Genomic DNA, 24,470 nt, shown 5'->3' on the forward strand with positions numbered 1-24,470 from the left:
TGGGAACTTGAACTAGGTTTTTTTAAAATATCCAATTAGCGAAGGGGTTAAGAGCACAGATTCTGAAGCCAGACTTCCTTAGTTAGCACCCCAGCTTCACCACTTACTAGCTATGTGTCCGTAGGCAAGCTACTAAATCTCTACTTGCCTCCATTTCCTCATCTGTAAAGTGGGGATTAACTATATTATCTATCTATTATGAGGATTTCAAAAGCAAATATTTATAAAGTGCTTAGAATAGTGCTTGCCCACATAAATGCTATATAAGTATCAGTTAAATAAGTAATAAATAATACTTTAGATAACATTTACTATCATCACCAATCTTCGACAAAGGCAAAATTTTCAAGTCTGCCATCCAAACAAAACGTTGAAATAGAAATCTAAGTTTGAAGGCTTGTTATCTAAATTGGGCATAAATCTCCCTCCCTTCCAATTTTCACCTATTCCCCTCCCCACGCCATTCCTTCTCCACTAAGCCAACCATATGTGGAAGTGTGTGACTTGTATTGTGATGTTAACTGATTGCTCTTAACTCTTCTCTCATCAGCCCAAGAACAAGAAAAGCAAGATTGAGGTCTCTGCTATGAAACTCTTATGTAACAAGGTTAATAGCACTGTTCATGACCACGCAGCAAAGGTAAGGTGAGCAGACAAGTGTATTTTCTTCAGTGCGGAAATCCCAGAGCACAAAGGCACCCCATTCCTGTGGTGAGGGTTTTAGCAGGAATTGTACCCATTTCGTGTTGCATGATGACCTGCTACCAAGCCTTCCACGGACTAGTTGGTTGAGTTGCTTAACCTCACTCTGCTTCTGATCTCTCATCTGTAAACTAGGGGTTAATAGCCTATGTTGTGAGATATAATGAGTTAATAAATATAAAGTGCCTACATATATAATGGTAAAGCAAGAATATCATAAATGTTAGCTATTTTTATTTTGTAGGAATAAGTCGTTTCGGTTTGAGCATTGCCTTTCCTTTAGAGTTTATTGCAAATAACTACATGACTTAGAAAAAGGGGGTTGGAATGGGCGGGAGTTTGAAGCCAGGGCACCGCGAGAGAAGATGATAATAGCACAGACGGGCAAAGCCTGTTCTAAAGCCCCCAGAATAAACTTTAGCAGGGTAATCAGAGAAGAATCCCGGTAGCCAGCAACTTCCGTACAAAGCCGCTAACACTCGATGCAGGGCTGAATCCAGGGGCATTCAGAAACATGTCGACCCAGGAGGAGCCATAACAGGGCCTCAGCACAGTCTTTACTCCCCTAAATTCCCGGAGAGTTGGCTCGGCGGCCTCCACGCTACGCGAGACGCCTTCACCCTGCGGGCTGTGTCTGGGCTTCTCCGCTGCGCGGCTCCAGCGGCCCTCCGGAGGCGCAGTCACACAAGCGAGCCGCAGCTGCCGCGGCCAGCCGCGCGCTCCGAATCAGCACCCAATCTCCGACCTCGGGGGCGTGGCTCGCGCGGAGGCCCCACCCAGCCACCCCCTTGGGGGGCGGGGTCAGCGCGCGCCAGTCCGAGACTCCTCAGCTCCACCCGAACGCGGGGCCATGGGGAGGAGGAGAAGCCCAGGCGGGTGAGGAGCGAGCGCCTGGTCCGGGGAAGCCCCGTCTGGGGGCCATGGGGGGCCAGGTGAGGCTGCCGCCCGGAGAGCCCTGCCGAGAAGGTGAGTGTCGGCCCGGAGCCGGGGGACGTGGCATCTGGGTGGAGATGAGACCGGGTGGGCGGTCCCGGGTACTGGTAGAGAAGAGTAAGTGATACACCGACTCTTAACGCATTCGTTCATGCATTTATTCAGTCAGCCAGCCAGCCGGTCGACTAATATTTATTGGTGCCTACAATATGCCAGGCCCTGTGGGAAAGCCTGAGTCCAACGAGACATACTATATGGCTCCCACTCGGGTCCGGAGGGCAGACCCACGTAAATTACAGGGTGCTGAGTATCGTGACCGGGAAATTCAGTGTGCTGTGGGCAGAGGCCCAAGTCTCGTCTGAGAAAGACGTTTCCTCTGACTGAAGACTTACATCCAGAGTCCGCGGTCGACATCACCCAGTGGGCAGAGGGCGTGCCCGGGGACCAGGCGGGAGTCTCGTGTGCGCCGTGCTCTGGCTCCGCGAGGCTCAGACACCGTGCAACGGCAGGCGCCCTGGCCCCCGGGGTAGCGCGCTGGACCCCCCTAGGCCGCCCACGTCTCTCCTCTTCCTTGGAGATGAAAACATCTCCCACCCCACTAGCCTCGCGTCTGACGCGCTGTGCAGTCACAAGCGCCAGAAGAGGAGAGGGGGAACTGGGCGTAGTCATTTGTAGGTTTCTCACTGCTTGCTGGGCTATTTTCAGTTCCCGCCCAAGTCCTGTAAAATCGCTGGGTGCGGCCAGGAAGTTACAACACTGGCAGGGTTTCTACAGTCTCAAAACAAAAGGCGCTTGTGAGCCGGGATAAAATAGGGACCAGGGGGCAGGTGCGGGAGTGGTGTGCGGACAGGATTGAAATGACGGTTTTCACCGTGTCAAGGGAAAAGTCGATTTCTAATTTACCTGGTAATGACGTAAAGAGGGAGGGAGCGGTGACAGGCGTGGCAAGAACTATACTTTTCCAATTGCTGGCAACTTCCCCGGTTTTCTCTCCTCCTGGCTCTTCCAGCTTATTCCTTGATGTGGAAAGTTAAGGAAAAAAAAAAAGACAATGAACTAGTCAAAACTATGGGGGGGGGTGGCGAAGAGGACACGCGAAGAAAGAAAAAGCTTGTATAATTCACAAACTATTCAAAAGGTGAGATTTTGGAAGTGGTTACTAAGGCAGCTGGATCTAGAATTATTTCCTAGTCAGGTTGTCTATCTTAGACCTTTGTCTAAGTAATTCCTAAACCAGGAAGTCAGACTGTTACTAACCCATCCACCCTTGTTTACCTAAGGATCTGTAAGTAAGGGGGATGTGTGAATTATACCGCTTATTTGAACTTCCGGATATTTTCTCTGCTTTGCTCGTGCATTTAGTTCAAACAAAAAATATTCAAGCTCACTCCTTAATACCTGTGACTAATTGGGTAATTAATTGTGTGGGAGACTGGTAGGGAAGACAAGAGAAATCAGAATCCACTTTTTGTTGTTGTTGAGGAAGATTCGCCCCGAGCTAACCTCTGTGCCAGTCTTCCTCTCTTTCGTATGTGGGTCACTGCCACAGCATGGCTGAGGAGCGGTGTAGGTCTGTGCCTGGGATCCGGGCAGCCAGGTGGACTGCGGAAGTGGAGCGTGCCCAACTTAACCACTATGCCAGGGGCCAGCCCCAGAATCCACTTTATCAGTCATGGTGGGAATAGCTTAGTCTTTGGCATCAGATTTCATGGCATTCAGTCTTCTCAGCTATGATTTAGCCTCCTTGAGTCTTTCTTCATCTATAAATTGGGAATAATTCCTACAGTTGATAGTTGTGAGGAATAGATGGAGGTGGGATTACATATGAAGCACATGGTTCAGAGCCTGACATGGAGTAAAGGCTCAATTTTTCATTTATTTATTCATTCAAATAACAAGAGTCCCATTTGCCTAGTGCTGGTGTAGAGGGATTTGCAAGACAGTCTGGTCCTAGACTCTAGGACCAGGTACCTGCTTCCATGCAGCTTACTGTCTAGATGGCAGATAACATGCAAGAAACAAATGAATAAACAAGGACATTACAAGAGTGGTGAGTGCATGGATAATGTATTGAGAGAATTGGGATGTTCGGATTGGGCGCTCAGGGAAGGCCCCTTAGAGAAAGTGACATATGAGCTGGGACCCAAATGACAAGGAGTCTATCATGAGACCTGAGGGTAGAGCGTTCCAATTGGACTTGCATGAAGAAAAAGTTAACCCCATACTTTGGTGGTTTACTTTTAAAACCATGGATGCTTCAAAAGGCTTCTAATCCAAAATTATCTCAAAAAAATTTAAACACATATGAAGGGTTTTTTTTTCCCATTTAAGTTTTTAATATTGTGTCACATATTCTGTAGATCTCAATTTGAGTCCAAAACCCAATAGAGCTTTCTTAACATGAAAATATGACACCATGAAAATAGAATGTAAGAAATATACCCACCACCTCTGAAGTACCAACTGCATGAAAATTATGTGCCAGGGGACTGTAGAGGGTTAGGAACGAAACACGACAGGAAGACTGGGCTGTAAGGAGGACTAACATGTATATTCTGGTGCATCTTCTTGAGAGTTCTGACCTGGTTTGGCGGTAGGGAAAGTAAGTTGGAGGTAGAGAGGGATTCAGTGGTTTTCAAAGTTTTCTTTGACTGTGTGGGTCACTTTTCCAGGGTGCAGCCAGCTAGCAGAGTGAAAAATGATACAGGTGGTATTTAGAGCTGCTTCAGCCTGTCTTCATGGTTTTGAGAGGAGGACATTGAGAAACTGCACTCTTTAAGAACTGGCTGGCTGTCTCTTGTACTGATTAGGGCAGGTCCCATATTCATGTATATAATATTCTTAAAATTTTCGAAAGGCTCACATAAATATGTATGTTTATCCTAGTACATAATTAAATTCCATGAGTTTTATTAGGTGCTCATTATCTCCTTTTTATAGATATAGAAACCAAGGCTCAGAGAATTGAATAAGGTTTCATAATTAGTGATGAAACCAAGCACAAAACAATTTGGGCCTTTGTTTTTTTTTTCCTGTAGATTCCCATTCCCCGTTCTCTGGCTTCTTGGATGCAATGGTATACATTTTAATGATTCTGAGATTTTACTCTTAAAAAACATCCATATCATAAACATTTCTCAAAATTCCACCAAATGAAAACAACTTTTGTTATCAGGACAAGCTGCATTTTCTGTGTAAAATATAGCTGCTTATATGCTGAACTAAAAAAGATTTCCTCCAGATTTTTAAAAGAAGATTAAAAGCACAAGTTGTTTTTCCAACCTTCTATAGATTTCCTAAGTGCCAAAATTCAAAAGTACTTAAAAGTAATAAAAATTCTCCACTAAAGGTTGTTCAGAAAACAATATGATATTAATTATCTAATATTTAATATGAACTGTACTTGATTGTTTTTAAAAACCTTGATATAAATGCATGCTTATTGACATATTATTCCTTAGGTTCCTTTCCTGCATTTTCATTCTTTCAACGTTTTTTTAGTTTCAAGAGGATTTTATCTTTAATGATTTAGTAACTTATATAGATTGTAAAGTGTGAAAACAGCAGTGGTTTATGTGAGAGATCTGATGGTTAACAGTCCTCCTAGAGTACTTGGCTTCTAAACACATTGAGAGTGGGAAGATAGTGTTTAGAGATACAGATTTTTAACTTTTTAAAAAATCAACAGGGGACAGGCCCCTCGGCGTAGCCATTAAGTTCAGTGTGCTTCACTTCGGTGGCCCAGGGTTCCCGGGATTGGATCCTGGACGCCAACCTGCACATCGCTCATCGTGCCATGCTGTGGCGGCGTCCCATATACAAAGTAGAGAAAGATGGGCACAGATGTTAGCTCTGGGACAGTTTTCCTCACACACACACACACAAAAATCGAAAAAAAAAATCGACAGTATCTCTTGAATTTTATTTTGGTTAATTGAAATAGTGGGCTTCTTACCCAACCCTATCACAGTTTATGTGTAGATATGTCTGCTATGACTTGATTTCAAAATTTGTTTAAAATTATTTCTCATTCTTTTTCTGCTCCAAATTTGCTTTATTTTTCATTCCTATTCTGCTCCCCTTATTCCTATTTGTTTGTTAGTTCCCTCACTAAAATCGTCGGCTCCATGAGAACAGAGAACTGTTTACCTGTCTTGTCCGTCACTATCCTGCCAGTTTTTAGAACAGGGCCTGGCACCCAGGTAATGCTCAATAAGAGTTTGCGAAGTGTTGAACAAATGACTACCTAACATAGTGCTTTGCATGGTAGGTGTTCAACAACTATTTTATTGAGTGAATAAATGAAATAGCTATATGGATATAAATGCTGTTATAAAGCCATAATTAAGCTATAAGAGGAAGTTTGTTTGATTGGCAGTATTAAATAGGGCAATATGATGAAAAGTGACTGAGAATTTCCTTTAGATTGGGAAGGCCGATAAGACCTTTCTAAGGAGGTGACATTTTAAGTGAGAGCTCAGTGACTGGAAGGAGCTACTATGGTGGCCACTACTCAGACTAAGTAAGGGCTACTTAAAGCTTTGAGGTGAGAAGGAACTTAGCCTATGAAAGGAACAGAAACAAACAAACAAAAAAACAATAGTAGGGAACCAGGTTAGGGAGATAGCTGGAGGCAGGATTCTGTAGGTCCTTGTAGACTGCAGTGGGGATTTCGGATTTTTTCTGAATGAGAAGGGAAGCCGCTGTAGAATTTTGGAAGGAGAAAGGGCAAGATTGGACCTACTTATCTAAAGGCTCATTTGACCTGATCTTGCCCCCTGATACTCTTCGACCTCATCTCATACCATCTCCCTTTGCTCACCCCAGCCAGCCTGACTGGTTGCAGTTCCTTGCACCCCTCAAGCAAATTCCCCCGTCAGGGTTTTTCCATTTAATCTGTTTTTTTAAAAAGTATCCCTTTATGCTGGTTTTACTGCTTTCCATAGCACTCCATATATTATGTAGTTATTAGTTCACTGGTTTATTTCCCCCCATTACAATGAATACAAGAGAGCAAGAATTTTCTTTTATTCATCATTCTATCCCCAGCTTCTAGAAAATGCCTGACAGATAACAGATACTCAAAAAATATTTGTTGACTCAATAAGTAAAAAGACGACTAGTGTTGTTTCAGAGAATGAGTGAGAGGGAGAGAGAGAGAGAAATGCAATTTAATGTCAGAGGTGTGCAAGCTTCATACATGTAAAGCTTTAAAAAAGTCCAGGATTAGGAGTTTAAATTTTTTTTTAATAATTTTTTACATAATTGCAATGAAAAGTCATGGGGGTGGATTAATCAGGGGAGTGACATAATCTGGTTCACACTGGCTGATATTTGGAGATTAAATTGAACATAAAGAGACTTCATTCATTCTTTCCTTTGCTAATATGAATAGGCAGGTGTATCAGTCCACTATTGCCACATAACACACAATCCAAAACTCAATGGCTAAAAACAACGGTCACATATTCTTGCTTATATGTCTGTAGTTCAGCTGATGATTGACTGACGTAGTATGGGTTCACCTGGGTTTGGATCCTTTCTGTGGGATGAGCTCAGATCTGCTCCATGTGTCTTTATTCTGGCGCCCAGACTGAAGGGGCAGTAGCTCCTCAGGGAAGCTCTATTCCTGACAAATACAAAGATGCAAGAGAGTAAACCTAAACACATAAGTGCATTTGGAGCCTCTCCACGTGTCACCTCTGCTGATGTCCCATTGACCACCAATTCACTTCCAGCCCAGCATCAGGGGAAGAATACTCTGTCCACATCGTGAGAGGTAAGGGAAAGAATATCTGCTGAATGATAATCCAAACTAACACATAGAGCAGATCGTGAGACAATGATTTCCGCAAACTGGAAATATCTTGCAGTGATTAAAAATGTAGTTTTATGCAATCACTGACTTCTTAGGAACCAGATATTCTACTCCATGTAACAAACTGAACAATTTAAATTATTATTTTCTGGAGGCAAATTATACTTGAAAAAATTATTCAAAGCATTTCATCTTTGTGTAAACATTAATAATAATTTTCAACAGGGTTTGTTTGTACTTTATGTTTCAACTTTTCTGAAATACAAAGAATATGGCCTGGGAATTGGACTACTTGGCTCTGGTTTTGGAAGTTACATAACTTTGGCAAGTCACTTAATATCTTGGCATCAGTTTCTTTAAAATGTCTTCCAACTACAAGTGCCTGTGAGTTTAGAGCCAGTCCCTCAGCAACATTTATGAGCTACCAGGATTGTAAGTAAATTACTCTGGGAACAAAGATAGCTTATGATGGAACCACAAAATTATAGATGGCATCTTCAGAATCATTGAGTCAAACTCCTTCATTTTAGAAATGAGGAAACTGAAGCCAAGAGTGATTATTCAGCTTGCTCCTGATTATAGATAGTTAGTAACAGAGCTTAAGATGGGGAAAGGCATATCATCCAATAGAAATTTTAACTTTGTTTTAAAATTTTTAAGGTGTGTATGTAAGTAAACTTTCACACCTGAACATAGAAGATAATATTAAGTTGAACCATATGAAACTGCTGTTTTGTAGGGTCAGAAATTGTCAAATATCATCAATTACATATGGTTCAGCATAACTGAGAACATTGGCAGTGCTATTTGTAAGACCAAAAACACTGTAAATTACCCAAATGTCCACCAGCTATAAAATAGAAAAATTAATTGTGAGAGAGTCATACAATGGAATTCTATAGAACAGTGGGGCGAAAAAAAAAACTCTACAGCCACATGCATCTACGTTGATAAATCTCAAAACAAGCAAGTCACCAAAGAATACGTACTGTATGATTACATTTTGACATGTGCAAAAAGAGGCAAAACTAAACAATTTATTATTTGAAGATATAATCATATAGAGGAAATAATAAAGCAAAAGAATGTTAAGCAGAAATTCAGGATAGTCGTTACCTCTGAGGGGCAATGTTTTATTTCTTAAATTGGATGGTTGATACATTGGTGTGTACTGAATTATTTTTCTTTAAAATTGACACATATTTCCTAAGTATTAATTACTCGATATATAGGAAAATAAATAATATAAAAGAAGTAGTACATGATTCCTACTGGCAGGAGTATAAATTGGTACAGTCACTTTAGAGGGCTGTGCCAGTGTCTATTAAAATGAAAAATACTGAATGTAATAGATTTTCTCTTTCTATGTTGAGTAAAGTCTGGGTTAAACTCCCTGGATAATTACTTTGCTTGCTCAAATCTTAAGAAGCCAGCTCTGATTTTGAGATCTCTCTGATTCCTTGGAAACACTCCGAAGTCCCTGCCCACACATCCAGCTTCACCCATCTCTCCCCTTCTGCTCTACACCACTCCACACCCACCAACCCACCATTCACTTCCTTACTCCGTCACTCTCTCCGTCAGTCACATCTGCTGTAGGCTGTCTTCTTAGCATGCTCTCAAGCCATAAAACAATTTAAGTTCTAAGGTCAGTAGCCAGACAAGATTTTATTATTTTTCCTCCCTTAAAACTTGCAGCATTAATGTCTGCTGCATACAATGAGAACTTACAAAATGCAACGAAGATTACTTGCTCTCCCTTATCACCCTCTGCCTCTACACCCCCTAAAATGTTGGAAACATTTTGCTACATCAACAGCTTAGAAAGAATATTGTTTCACTGGAATGAGATCTACCCACACTGTTTTCAGAGATAAAGTTTTGGAATGGTTATGTTAACTACATAGTAAGGGATGCTAATGCAGCCATGGAATTCACTGGAAAGTCAAGTCAGATGTTTTCTCAGGAATTAATGTAGCCAAAATTCTTACTATCAAAAATTACTTTCCGTTCTTGGGGTTTAGGTGAGATGAACAGTGCCCAGAACAAGGTTGCTAAGGGCTAACTTGTTTGAAAATTCCTTGATGTTATAGAAACTCCCTGAAGTAATATAATTCTCCTTGGACTATTTAGAAGTTTTGTCTCAGAAAAGCTGGTTCATTTTCAAGTTGCAGAGATAAATGAAATAATAATCATGAAAAGCTTGAATTCAAATATTTTACCTTTTCTGGACCTGAACTTTATGGTTGTTTCTTAAGTTTGTATGTGCTAAAATTCAGATGACCTCATAATGTTTTGCCAAGGAGGCATAGATCCAATTATTAAAGTTTTGTTGCTAAGATATCATTTGGTCAAACTGTCTTTTGTTGTTTTGTTTTATTTTGTTTTTGTTTTGTTATACCTTCTTAAGATTTTTGAGATGTAAAACTGATTTTTTTCATTGAATTCTGAAATGGTACTTGATTAATTTTTCTTTGCCCTTTTTTGTTTAGGGTAATTCATAATGGGAAAATATGCCTTTTAAAAGGAAAAAAAAGTTGAGGAGGTGATGAGAAAATCTAGTCACAACGTCACATTGTTGACAGCTTTTCGAGTGGAGAACAGATTATACAAAGTTTCTTATATAGTGTAAAATGTTTTCATTTTGTACTTTAGTTTTGCCTCAGAATTCCAAGGTACTTATAATAATGGGTCTGGTTCAGTGGATTTACATACTCATTTGAATCCTATTCTAAAAAATGCCTACTCATGTTTAATTCATTTTTCTATTAGATTGCATTTTATTTAGGAGAAGGTGAATTAATAGGCCTGAAAAATCATGCTTTTCAGGGAAAGTGGTATAGAAAACTAAACCCACTTTTAAATATGTTTTCTGAAATGCATAATTCATACTCCACCAAATAGGTTAGCTCAGTTTCCTGTAGCGTGGTGATTTCTAGACCAGTGGAGTTGCTGTGCCCTTTCCCTACATCACAAACACTGCTTTCCAGGAGACAGGCCGATAATATGAAGGAGTGAAGTGGATGTGGGGGAACTGTGTTGAGTTGTTGAGCAGAAGCCAGGTCTAAACAGCTATACGCTGCTTCAGCAGGATGGTCTTTCGCTGGAACAAAGAACCAAGTATTGCCAGATTTTCCAATTTGTAAGAGGAATCCAGACTTACATGAGAAATTTCTCCTTTTAAATGATGACAACTAAACAATTTTTAAAACATTTTTAAGAACCTGCGTGAGCCAAACTCAACTTGGCCACAGGCCTGTGGACCACCTGCTGGGACTTCCCTTCCTTCCACAAAAACAGTGTTTCAGTACCATCCACTCAACTGTTTATTTCTTGCAGAAAGGGAGTAAACGTTAATGCATCTCCCTTTCGTTTGTTGACATTTCTTTCTTTCCTTTTTCCAGGCTACGTGCTGTCTCTGGTCTGTCCGAACTCCTCCCAGGCTTGGTGTGAGATCACAAATGTGTCACAGCTGCTGGCTTCTCCTCTGCTCTACAGGGACCTGAATTCCAGCATAACCAACTTGAGCATTTCTGCAAATGTAGACAACAAATACAATCTTTATGTAGGTCTGGTACTGGCCATGAGTTCCAGTGTTTTTATTGGCTCCAGCTTCATATTGAAAAAGAAGGGCCTCTTGCAACTGGCCAACAAGGGCGTTACTAGAGCTGGTAAGAAATGGATGCACCTAACGAAGTCAAGTTTTTAACAGCAGAATTAATCCTATTGTAAGACCATAATGCTATAGTAATAATATTTTACTGTCTCTATTTATCTTAGCCTCTATCTTCCTTCTTAGCAATTCTCTTATCAGCAGTTTCCAGGACTGAGCCAGCTATGTCTCCTTTAAAGTGAGACTAAAATTCTTGCTTCAAGAGGGTTAGAGTGGTGTGGGTTCTTCCGTCATAGCTTTAGACTGCAGTTTCAGTATTCAAAGTCAGATCATGCTACTCCCTTGCTTAAAACACACCAGTCGCTTTTCTTTGCACTCAGAATAAAATCCAAACATCTTTCCACAGACTCTGACCTCTTGCATAAAATGGCCCCTGCTACCTCTCCAACTTCGTCTTCTGCTACCCTCCCAATTATCGACTTTTCTCTGGTACCTGGAGTATACCAAGTTCTTTCCCAACTCCAGGTCTTTTCCCTTTGCCTGGAACTCTCTTCTCTCTCCACTTCATTTGGCTGACTCATCCTTCAGACTTCAGCTTAAATATCACTGCCCTAGAAAGACCTTCCTTGACGTTTCTCTTAGGAGAGGTCTCCCTGACCACCACCCCTGTTATTCATTGCACTAATGGTTTCCCTCATTGTACCTAGAATAAGTCATCATTTTACATTTATTGTTTATTTACTTATTGTCAACAGGTTCGCTTGTTTATTGATAGTAGGTTCATAAGAGCAGGAACCTTCCCTAGCATAGTGTTTGACACCCAGTAAATGTTTGTCAAATCAATAGAAGGGTAGCAGTAGAATTAGGTTGCTATTTATAGTTGCACTTCATGTGCTGGGTAGTTGTGCTTGACTGTCCTTCATTAACCATGAATTTTCTATTCATTCTCATCAAGAATAATGTCATAAAAGAGCTAACTAGTATTCTAAGGCTCACATGGAAAAATAAACAACTATGAATTGTACAAACATTTATAATATGAGTACTATTGAGGAGAGCTTTACACTGTTGGAAAATAAAACATACTATAATGCTATATTAATTAAAACAGTTTGGTACTGACATTAAAAAAATAGACAAATAATAAAAGATAACTGAAAACTTGTAAGAGGACTTAAGTACATATAACAATTTAATATATGATTTTTAAAAGTGGTATTTCATTCCACTGGAGAAAGGATGAATTATTCAATCAAAAGTATTGAGACAATTGGCAAAAATTAGAGGAGAAAAACTATAAGAGTTCTACTTTGTACCATTCAGCAAAATTAATTCCACATAGTTCAAAATTAAATTTAAAATGAAATAATTTTTTTAAAAACCTAAAAGAAGGCCTTTTTAAGCATAAAGATAAAGGAAGACTCTATTCTATTAAAAGAAGAGATTACCTGGATTGACAAAAAAATTAAAAATTCTATAGGGAAGGACCCTTAACTGAAACTAAAAAGGAAATGACATTTGGGGAAAAATTTTTCAAAATATATGAAAAAGGGTAGTTAAGATTCACAATATATAAAGAGTGACTACAGTCAATAAGGAAAGGATTAGTACCGTAACGGAAAATAGGCAAAGCACATAAATAAGAAACTCACAAAATAAATATACATAAGTAAATGTTATTTCACTAGTACCCAAAGAGATATCAACTATATAACAATGAGCTTCTGGGTTGTTGCCTACCATTTTAATAAGACTTTTTGTGTTTTTTGTTTTTAAGATAATGTCTTATGTTGGTAAGGGACTTTGGGAAATAAATAGCCCTCCAAAACATTGCTGGAGGTGGTATAAATGGGTACAAACTTTCTTGAGGGCAATTTGGGAAAGTTTAAAAATGTTAATGTGTTAAAACCTAATAATTCTACTTCTGGGAATTTTTCTTAAGGATTGAACAAGCATGCCAATTAGATTTATGTACCAGGATATTTATTTAAGGGTCTTATATAATGAGAACAAAACTAGAAACAGTATATATATATAGTCTCATATAGGTTAAGTAAATAATGATATGCCAGATTTTGGAATATTCAACCATTAATTAAGGACATGAGAAAATATTTGTGATATATTATTAAGTTTTTTACAGACATTATGAAATCATATTGTAATATGATTCCAATTTAGTCATTTGCAAATTATGTAAGGAGAAAATCCTGAATAAACATAGTTAACTACCTTGCAAGATAATCTTCACAGCTAATATATCCTGATTAGTTTAACTATAACAAAATCAGGTAGGTCAAATTCCCAAGGTTAAGTATATTAAAATTGATGAGAAAATTCCATTTTCTATAGCAAACATAACAATGACTAAGGTCACAGATTACAGTAGTGGGAGGATAAGTTTTTGAATACCATAGGAAAGCTTTTTGTCCCTTTCAGTAGACCAGACACAAATTCAGTTTCATGATGCCAAGGTAGAGAATAGGTAGAGTCCAGCTGGCGAATGCTCGTTAGTCTCTGGTTGACTATCCAAAATCTCAAAAGCTCTTATGTCAATCATCTTCTTCTCTTTAAGGTCCTCGTTAGGTACCAATGTAATTTATGATTTCTGGTTTGCTGTCTTGAATATTAACTGTGACTGAAAAAAAGTATTTAGGGCCTATGGTACTCTATTCACAACTCTGAATGGCATAAAAATAGTAAATCTGATGATTAAATAAAATTTTCCTGCAAATGGAAAAAGTTACTTTCTGTAGAAAGCAAAGATGACATGATAGAAAGTGCTAGAAGATCTTTGGAAATGATCAAGTAAATAAGCTAAAAGACTAGATATGCTAACTTGGCCTTAAGTCTTGCCTCTCCAACCACATTCCAGTACCTTTCCTAGAAGTCAGTTCTTCAAACTTTCCTCCTCTACTTTAGCGCTCAATTTTTATTTTTATTATTTTCCTAGGACAAGGTGGGTATTCTTACCTCAAGGAATGGCTCTGGTGGGCAGGATTACTCTCAAGTAAGTCTTTAATACTGAGAATAGTGTTTGCTTATAAAATTATAAATATATTATATGGAATTGTTCAAAATTGATTATCTTTCTGGTAAGGATGGCATATAAATCTAGAAATTTTTGTGCAGGTATAATATATTGTCTTATATATCAAATAAATCATATGTATTTAGAATTGATTTTTACTCTTCCCTCCCCCCACCCCTATGTTCTGAATTCTGTCTTGGAATGCAAGGAAAAAAGTTAACATTTGAAATCTTATATATACATATATATATATATATATATATTTTTTTTTTTTTGGTGAGGAAGATTAGCCCTGAGCTAACATCTGTTGGCAATCCTCCTCTTTTTGCTGAGGAAGATTGGCCCTGGGCTAACATCCATGCCCATCTTCCTCCACTTTATACGTGGGATGCCTGCCACAGCATGGCTTGATAAGCCGTGCATAGGTCCACGCCTGGGATCAGAACCTGCGAGCCCCAGGCTGCCGAAGTGCAGTGTGTGAACTTAACCACGACGCCCCCAGGCTGGCTCCTGAAAGCTTATATTTTATCACAAACTTTTCCCTCTCATATTTTATTCCCCATAACAATGGAGGAAAATGCTTTCCTCCCACATTTTACCAGCTCCTAATTCGAATTTGTGACTATTTTAGCTGCATGTTTTCTAAGGAATGGGTTCACTTTCCTGGCCAGGACCAAAACATGGATCAATTAAACTCCCCTCTGCCTGTTCAGCACTGAACAAACGGAGAGAAGATGAAGGTTGTCGGCACTCTCCTTCCTTGCAGACTGCCCTGAGGATTAAATGAGACCCTGTAGGACAGGAAAGCACTTTTTAAATGCTAATGTCATGTCCACATAGAAGGCAGTGTTATCTCCCTCAGGCGCTTTTTCAGATTTCTATCTCCCTCCTAACTTCTCTGAACTTGATTAAATCCCAAACCTAAAACTTCCAAAGAAAGGACCTCCTAAACTGTATGAAGCTAGTCATCTCCTTCTGCAACCAGAAGCCTTAAAACTTCCATTTATTTTCCCATATAAAGTAGTACATTTCAGTATTTGTGAGATCCTGTGAAAAGAAAGAATTGGATAACTTTTCTTTAACAAATGGTGGAATCTAAAAGGATGACAAATAAAAATAATTTAAATTTGTATAGCCCTTTCAGTTTTTACGGTGTTTTCACATCTCTTTTCTTACTTCATTTGAATAAAAGTTGACAAGGACTGTTCTGGGAAGATTCCAGAGAGATATTTGGAGGATTCTTTCTCCTTTTCTCTCTCTCTCACTTGCATCTCCTCACCCTCCAGTTACACAATAGAATGAAAATATAGGGAGAATATTATATGGCTACATACACAGTGTTATTCTCATCATGTACAAAGTTTATGCCAGTGTTGAAGAGAGAAAAGCATAAATCTTCAACATTAGAGATTTTTATCTATTGACAAACATACAGTACTTTAATCATCAAATTAATATTTTCCTGGAAAGATGTCAATAAAGATAAAAATATAAATAATATGAAGTATTATCTAAGTAAACCTTAATATTCTAAGAAAACTGCCATGGCTCTTCTTATGAGAGCAATCTCCTAATTGTTCTGTAAGTTTCAATTTGTTTTATGAGGTTTTCCTAAAGCTGAGTACTCCTGTAGATTTGGGGTTTGGGGGGAAGTAGAACATAACAGCCAGAGGGAAAAAGAAAGAGTGTACTGGTGTCTTTTGTCTGTTCCAGAAGCTCTTTCTACAATAAGTGTTTGTTTGGCGTAGTTTGCCAGCATGAAATACTACGTTCTGTGGGCAAGCATTCCGTTGTGACACGTGAGAATAATTTGGCCCCAATACAAGAGCCCAGCTCTTAGAGGGATTTTCCCTCACTCTAGAAGTTATTTGCATCACAGTATCTCATGGAAGTCTAGAGTTCCTCAGATAAGAAAAAGATTGCAGCAGCACATTGTTATGACTTTAAAACGGCTACTTGGATCTCCTTGCTACTAAGATAACTATTACATGCTTGTAGATCGTTGGCAATTCAGCAATGCTTGGCCACATGGGCCTCGGCATTTCTGGCCATCCGCTGCCTAGATGCTAGATCTCTACAAAACATTCTAACTTCACAAGTTGTTTCTTTGTTAATTTGCCTAACAGTAGGTATTCTTAAACAGAATAATTCTCTGCTTACTCCAAAGCTATGTCTACTAGATTTCATCAGAGTAACTAAATATGTTTTTGGTACTGAAGTAGCTAAAATCTCTATTGAAAGTCGTTGAAAATGGGTATTCACCTGTCACTACTTTTTGCATTAGTTGAGTTTGTATCACCAGGTAATTACAGTTTATCTACATCCCTTAATACCGCTCCTCTCCCACCCTCCATAAAATAAGTTAAATCGTAGCCAGCCCTGATGGTCTAGTGGTTAAAATTAGGTGCCCTCGCCACTTCGGTGGCCAGGTTCGTTTCCCAGTCACAGAACCACACCACCCGTCTGTCAGTAGCCATGCTGTGGCGGCGGCTCACATAGAAAAGCTAGAAGGACTTACAACTAGGATATACAACCAGGTACTGGGGCTTTGGGGAGGAAGAAAAAAAAGAGGAAGATTGGCAACAGATGTTAGCTCAGGGCGAATCCTTCCCTGCAAAAAAAAAAAAGTTAACTCATTCCTTCTCACTAGATCTATCAGTGTCTTTGGGATAAAAGTCTACTACTTTGCATGTATCATTTGTTTTTCTCGTCTGATAAATAAGTCCACTTTTTTAATATTAATACTGCTGGTTGCTTTCCAGTGGGAGCGGGAGAAGCTACAAATTTTGCAGCTTATGCTTTTGCACCTGCCACCTTGGTCACCCCACTGGGCGCTCTGAGTGTTCTCATAAGGTACGTGAGCAGTAAGGAGCTTGGCTTCTCTAGGGATTTCAATACTGTGATGAACTTAAGTCAAAAAATATATTGCTAAGCATATCTCAAAACAAAATAAAAAGTCTCAGGGCCAGCCCAGTGGCGCAAGTGGTTAAGTGCACAAGTGGTTAAGTGTGTGTGTTCCGCTGCAGCGGCCCAGGGTTCGCCGGTTCGGATCCCAGGCACGCACCGACACACCACTTGGCAGGCCACACTGTGGCGGCGTCCCATATAAAGTGGAGGAAGATGGGCATGGATGTTAGCCCAGGGCCAGTCTTCCTCAGCAAAAAGAGGAAGATTGGCAAATGTTAGCTCAGGGCTGATCTTCCTCACAAAAAAATAAATAAACAAATAAATAAATAAATAAAAAGTCTCAAAACTAATTTGAGAAGACTACACAATAAATATCGGTGGAAATAGGAATTCAATAGATTGTTTTATTTAGAAAACCTATGAGAGTGTGAGTTGGTTTCCTGCTAACATAAAGTAATGGCATGTTATATTTGTGACGATTCAACAAAGCCTAGCAGATTTTTTTTTTCTCACATAAACAAATTGCCAAGCCCTTTCAATCTTTTCTGTTGTCGTCGTGGTTAATGACCATAGTTATTAGAGGACTTTAAAAAGCATAGCTTTTTTCTGTTGTTTTTCTTGCTTTTTATTGAAGTGTAGTTGACATACAATATTATGTTAGTTTCAGATGTACAACATAGTGATTTGACATTTATATACGCTACCACCATAAGTCTAGTAACCATCTGAGTTTCACTTATATGTGGAATCTAAAAAACAAAACAAACAAACCAAACGAAACAGAAACAGTCTCATAGATACAGAGAACAAACTGGTGGTTGCCAGAGGGGAGGGGGTTGGAGGGTTGGGTAAAATAGGTGAAGGGGATTAATAGGTACAAACTTGCAGTTGTAAGATAAATAAGTCACAGGGATGTAATAAACAGCATAGGGACTATAGTCAATAATCTGTAAAAAGCCTAGAGTTTGGGTTAAATTTCAACTTTCACTAAAAGTCTTATACTATCTGCTAGGTACTTGTGTTTGGAGACCTCTTAGTTTCTTTTAGTACTTGGAAACAGAAATAATTTTCCCATTCATAGAATGTGGATCTAATTTTTCTGAGTTGGTCTTTTTATGATCCCAGATGAATGTGTTCAATGAGCCCATGAAGTCTTTTATTTTGTAGCTAAGCAACTGTTTTGTTTGTTGTCTTTTTCTTTTCCCCTTATCTCCATTCATCATCAAGCTCATTCATCATCAACCTCTAGTGGAAAGCTTATGACTAGGCCTACCCCCTTCTTTTCCTCTTCTTTGTAGGATTGTTGTGAGAATTAAATGAGTTAATACACATAAATATATGTAAAGCAATGAATGATAGCTATTAGTAGTAGTGGTGTTGTCACTGAGGCTGCAGTCCTCACAAGTGGCCACCCGAGGGGGACTCTAGGAAAGCACCTTGTAATTGACCACAGTTGTGGGGGCAAATGGGTACTGATAATGCTGTGGTGGGAGTGCCAGGGTTTCAGGGGAAGGAGGCTGGTGTGCAGGAGCTGCAGCAGACCTACAGATGGGGCAGTGGGATGACATATTCTGGTGTCCATGGTGGTGCCAATTTGAAACTTCCTGAGGCCATGGCAACTAAAGCAATGGGAGCATTAGATGATGAGAATATCAAGGCAGTAGCAGCTGGTAAGGAAATATTTCAATATTTTGACAACCCATATGGTTGTACTTGTGTGTATAGTCGTCCCTCTATATCCATGGCGGATTGGTTCCAGAATCACCCAGGCATACCAAAATCTGCAGATGTTCAAGTCCCTTAGTAGGCCCTCTGTATCCACGGGTTCTGCATCCACAGATTCAACCAACTGCAGGTTGTAAACCTAGTATGTGATCTGCGCTTGGTTGAATCCGCAGCTGCGGAACCCGTGGATACTGAGGGCCAACAGTACTAGCTAAATATCAGCCCTGAGCAGAGTAATTCTTTAGGCATGTATCTTTCTTGAAGCATTCATGAGCATACATATTCTTAATGTGTCATGCCTGTAAGGTGTAAAAGATCTTCCATTTTGTTTGGCTTCACAGGAAAAGATGGAGAAATCGAAAAAGAATTGAGTGGGACCTCTTGGAAGGTCATGGGAAGATTACAGGGGTGTAGAATGTCTATGATAACTCTTTAGATATAAAAGCAATGAAGCAAATTTGATTGACCATCATCTCTGAGTTTTAAAATTAACCAGATTTTTCAGTGTCACGTAGCACATTCAAATCAGTTAATGGGGATACAGTGGCACGTTCCACAGTGTGACTTCTGAGCTGCTATGGAATCAAAAGGTAATTGAACAAGAGTGATTTTTTTTTTCTTCTCCCAACAGTGCAATATTGTCTTCCTATTTTTTAAATGAGCACTTGAACATTCATGGGAAAATAGGCTGCATATTAAGTATATTGGGATCAACTGTGATGGTTATCCATGCTCCGAAAGAAGAGGAAGTCGCATCTTTGCATGAAATGGAAATGAAACTGAGAGACCCAGGTCTGTGATTCAATGGAAAGAAACACTCATATTCTGTTCCACTTTCTCTCCTCATCAAATGATATTTGTAATAATATTTAATAGGCTTCCTACAAGCCTAGTCGTGGTTTGTGAGATATAGTAAGGTTTGACTGAGTACGATAAGTCTTCTGAAAAAGTGGCACAACTTATTTTTTGGTTTGTGCTTCCCCTTTACAAAATAAAATGAAGAGATGGGGATAGGAGAGGCAAAGGACTTATACTGTAACCCAAACTTTGGCTAGTTTCTCCCTCTGAAAATAAAAAGTCAGTCAGACAATACCTGCCATACTTTATAGTGTTATCTGTGAGATTCAAATGATATGTTTGTGAAAGTTCATTGTAACATATTAAGAGCCGTGCAGTAAAATGTTATTGTTGTTGTTGTTTAATTTAATCTCACTTCTCTTTCTAAAACACCTATTATCTTAAACTCATGACTAACAGGATTTCACAAAGGCATGATCCTATAAGCATTTTCTGAAGTCTAATTCTTTTCTCCTCCTAACAGGATTTATTTCCTTTGCTGTGATTGTAACTGTGATAGCCTTGGTGCTGATTTTGATCGTGGCTCCCAAGAAAGGACAGACCAATATATTGGTCTACATTTCAATCTGTTCATTGATTGGAGCATTTTCAGTTTCTTCCGTCAAGGGCCTGGGAATTGCCATTAAGGAACTATTGGAATGGAAGCCAGTTTACAAACATCCCCTGGTCTTTGTTTTGCTGGCTGTACTTGTGCTTTCAGTGACAACACAGATTAACTATCTCAACAAAGCATTGGACACCTTTAATACGTCTCTTGTGACTCCCATTTATTATGTGTTCTTCACATCCATGGTAGTGACTTGCTCCGCCATCTTATTCCAAGAATGGTATGGCATGAAAGCTGGAGATGTCATCGGGACCTTGAGTGGGTTCTTCACCATTATCAATGGCATCTTCCTTCTACATGCTTTTAAAAACACTGACATCACCTGGAGTGAGCTGACATCCACTAAGAAAGAAGTCTTCTCTCTGAATGGCCGTGAAGACAAATACGCCTTATTAGAGAACATAGAATGTTCAACCTCAGAATACAATGATGACATTACCTTGTTTACCAGGACTAATGATTAAAGTATCTAGAAACCCCGAACTTTAATCAATCTGAAACACTTGGAGAGGAGAAGGAATACCTAATTCTTGGAAGAACTGTTAGGAAAGCTGACTTTTTTGTGTGTGTGAAGCAGTTGCTTGGTTTTTTTTTTTTTCAGGGAAAGATTCACCCTGAGCTAACATCTGTTGCCAATCTTCCTCTTTTTTTTTTTCCTCCCCAAAGACCCAGTACATGGTTGTATATCTAGTTGTTAAGTCATTCTAGTTCTTCTGTGTGAGCAGCTGCCACAGCATGGCAACTGACAGACGGGTGGTGTGGTTCCACGACCAGGAGACGTACCCAGGCCGCCGAAGCAGTGAGAGCTCCGAACTTTAACCACTAGACCATCAGGGCTGGCTCAAAGCTGGCATTTTTAAAGTTCTAACTAGTATTTAGATGTGAGGCCAAATAAAAATGCCTTCATTTTTGGCTGTCAAATTTGAAAATCAAGGTTTTCATCCTCCCCCAGAAGACTCCTGCTGTTGTTCATTTCTGCACACTTGAAATATTCCCTATGCATAAAAGAAATCAAAGAGTTAGGTGAGTCTCAGAATCATCTCTTTCTTCTGGTCATAATATATTTGGCCCTGCCGGGTGGCTCTTAGTTTCTTTCGCTGCTATTCTTAGCCTCGCAGTAATTCCTAGATAAACTTCACTGTGTGCTGATAAGCAGCGTATCAGTCATCATTCTCTGATGAGTCGTAGTTCCAAATTATTAAAACTGAGACGTGAATCACTTCTGCTTTTCCTCCCCTCCCACAACTTCCTTCTTTCTAAGCCAGACAGCGGAAGGGTAGAGGGTTAAAGAGAAAAATAGGCCTGCTTTGGAAATCTGTCCCTTGGTGAGCTAGAATGCACAAGACACACGTACCAATGAAAGGCTTATGAATTGTTAATTTATTGATATATCATAGAATATTATTACTAATTAAAAAGGGGAGAATGGAGGAGGGAGAAAAATATTTTATACTTTAGGTAAATGAAACACGTTTTTTTTTTTTTCCTTTCCACGAAAACAAAAACAAACACAAATACTTGTCTTCACTTGTTCTTTTAACTCAGACCTGGACAACATAAGACAAAATTGAGTTTCTGGAGAAGTCCAAGCAAATTCACTCTTGGAGTTATTTATCTTCCTTTTGTTCCTTTCTTTCACTATTATACCAAAGGTCATTTTTTGTTGTTGTTGACATATAGACTTTTGTAAAGTAATTGCTATATTATTTTAGGATTATATTGTACACTTCAACTTTTCTCAAATGTTTGATCCTCAAAGGGTGGGTTTTCCACAGACTGTTTGAAAACAGCTAGAAAAATCTTTGTGAAAAACCTAAATGAGTTATCATAATTGTTCTCTTGAAATTTGACACTTTCACCCTTATTAAGGAAATTATAATTAGCTACTAACCTTTTTTTAAATGTATACATCCTACCACAATAAGTGGTAGATTGTCTTTTTCTGTTGAATTTCATCCCGACCATGTTTTCCATACTTTTTTTTAGGTGTTTTGGGAGAATAGGAAGGGAAGTTAACTTCCTAGAAAACAAAATATTCAGACCTCAGGGACTACTACAGGAAAATACATTTTGCGTATTAAAACTTACATAAAGTTTTTCTGTCTCCCTCCAAGGGCATGGCAGGAATAATATTTTTAGTGGTCTTTAATGTTTATGGACAGATTTCTCATCGCTCATTGATTTAATGGAAAAGAAATTAACCTTATTTCTAGACTAATCTTACGTCTCTCAAAACAAAACAAAAATCCTAACCAAAAAGTTGTGTCATTTAAAAAAAAACCAACAAAAACCCTTCAGGGTGAGTGGGTTTTTCTGCTCTAACATCAAATGTTATTAGTTTTGTTTGTTTGTTTGTAATCTAGTTCAAATCTATCCAGGGTAATAATAATTGTAAATTCTATTATTCAGAATTCTATCAAACTGACCTCGGCATCTTTCCAGTTCTATTGAACTATGATTGATGTTCACAGTGACGACCTGAGGTGACTGCATTATAGTTTCTTCAGAATAGTTTAGTATTAAGTGCAATTCAGTGCATTCTAAATTTTTGAAAATTGATAATCCATGGAAGATACATGGGTTGATACCTCAGGTCAAATATGTGTTTACTCTTTTGATTGCTATTTCGCTTTAATTGTATATCAGATATATAAGCTATGAACACAAGTTTGTAGGAAAAGTATTTTCTGAAAAGGTAGTGTTTGAAAATTGTAGAAATTCTTTTAAAGTTTTTCTTTTTTCTATTGAGAACTCTGTTGGTTTCTCTGGACCATCTTGGTGAGGAAATTAATGGCATCCAACCTGAGGCTGTGGTTGTTCTCCACACTGGTGAATTTTAGTGTCAGATATTTCTTAAATGTCACCTGTTACAAAGCTTTGCCCTTGGTATATTGCACCCAGGTTGAAGGCTCTTGGAACCCAAAAACCGGTGTGTACCCTGGATTGAAAAATGAACTAGTGTTGACATATATGCCCGAGAGAAGGACTGAGAAAGATTCAATGAGTTGAAACATGTTGAGAAACAATGAAATATTTGAAAAATTCTGAAAATCCCTGGTGGGCATATGCATTGAAAAACCAAAATGTTATTGCAAATCTAAAACTAAGAATTAATTTTTCCAAATGGGAAGATACTGTTTAAGGAAGTATAAAATGCTGGATCCAGATATTCAGATTAACTACGTTAGTCTTAACTGATAGTTTCATATATGTATATATTTTAATATTTATACTTTACTTGTCTCATATAGATATCTTCTTAAGATTTATTATGTGAATATCTGCACATATGTCATTAAGGATTACAAAGTTGTGCCCACACAGCCAAGTTGAAAACTCTTCCTAATTATGTAAACATAATAGCTTCATTTTATTTTTTGACTTATAATTTTATTCTTAGGCCAATGGTTAATGATTTTTATTTTTAGTTCAGATTGCAGAATGTTTGTAAAACCCTTTAGATTTAGCAGCATGAAATTAAATTAACACCTATGTTTTAAGAGTACTAAATCAAATACCATGTGTCATGCCTGATATATAATAGGCATTTAATAAAATTTAGTTCTCTTTGAATTAATATGTTAATTCCTATGGAGTTATTACTGGATAGGTGAGGACCATTGGTCGCCACTTTTCATACATTCCTCATCTTTTCTCAATTTGTGTTCCATTAGCTCATTTTAAATAATCCAAGTGAAAATAAATTCCAGCATTATACTATCTCAGCATCAGCACAAAATGATTCCGGCAAAAATGTTTTCTTTTTCTTAATAAAACCAGTTAAACTGAACTAAATGCAATCTTCACATTCCAACAAAACTTTGTGGAAAAGTAATTTATGTGAATATACGTGAACTGTTCTCAAATATTTTGAATAAACTCTATGGTCGTGAAATTTTCTATTTTTCAAATGTTTATAAATACTGTTTGTTTTAGAAAGTTTACAAATTTTAAATTAATGTTTCTGTATATTTTTCATTTGCATTAAAATAGCGTGGTTTAATTATGCTTGTTGGAGTTCAGTTTTCAGTTTATTGAAGTTAAGTATATGTAATGGCAAAAATATCCCCATTTAGTTTTGAGATTAAAAAGAAAGTTTTGAGGGCCAGCCCCATGGTGTAGTGATTCAGTTCAGTGGCGCGTTTCACTTTGGTGGCCTGGGTTCTCGGGTTCAGATCCCTGGTGCAGACCTATACCACTCGTCAGCCACGCTGTGGCAGTGACCCACATATAAAGTAGAGGAAGATGGGCACAGATGTTAGCTCAGGGCTAATCT

At 38.6% G+C, this 24,470-nt stretch overlaps 1 protein-coding gene across 1 annotated transcript; it reads left to right on the top strand.

The window, feature by feature from the left end:
- The first annotated feature begins 1,549 nt into the window (after nt 1–1,549).
- On the top strand, nt 1,550–24,470 carry NIPAL1 (NIPA like domain containing 1). The gene is made up of 6 exons (XM_058547006.1): nt 1,550–1,668; nt 10,858–11,124; nt 14,020–14,076; nt 16,860–16,950; nt 19,361–19,521; nt 20,051–24,470. The coding sequence occupies exons 1-6, from the start codon at nt 1,623–1,625 to the stop codon at nt 20,656–20,658; spliced, it is 1,230 nt and encodes a 409-aa protein (XP_058402989.1). The 5' UTR covers nt 1,550–1,622; the 3' UTR covers nt 20,659–24,470.

Source organism: Diceros bicornis, chromosome 8, assembly GCF_020826845.1.
Source record: "Diceros bicornis minor isolate mBicDic1 chromosome 8, mDicBic1.mat.cur, whole genome shotgun sequence".
NCBI lineage: Eukaryota > Metazoa > Chordata > Mammalia > Perissodactyla > Rhinocerotidae > Diceros > Diceros bicornis.

Bases quoted from the DNA above. Each gene is read 5' to 3' on its own strand.
- NIPAL1 (XM_058547006.1), top strand. From the start codon at position 1,623: ATGGGGGGCCAGGTGAGGCTGCCGCCCGGAGAGCCCTGCCGAGAAG. The intron at 11,125-14,019 runs GTAAGAAATGGA...TTATTTTCCTAG, and splicing joins CAAGGGCGTTACTAGAGCTG to GACAAGGTGGGTATTCTTAC. The intron at 14,077-16,859 runs GTAAGTCTTTAA...GTTGCTTTCCAG, and splicing joins GTGGGCAGGATTACTCTCAA to TGGGAGCGGGAGAAGCTACA.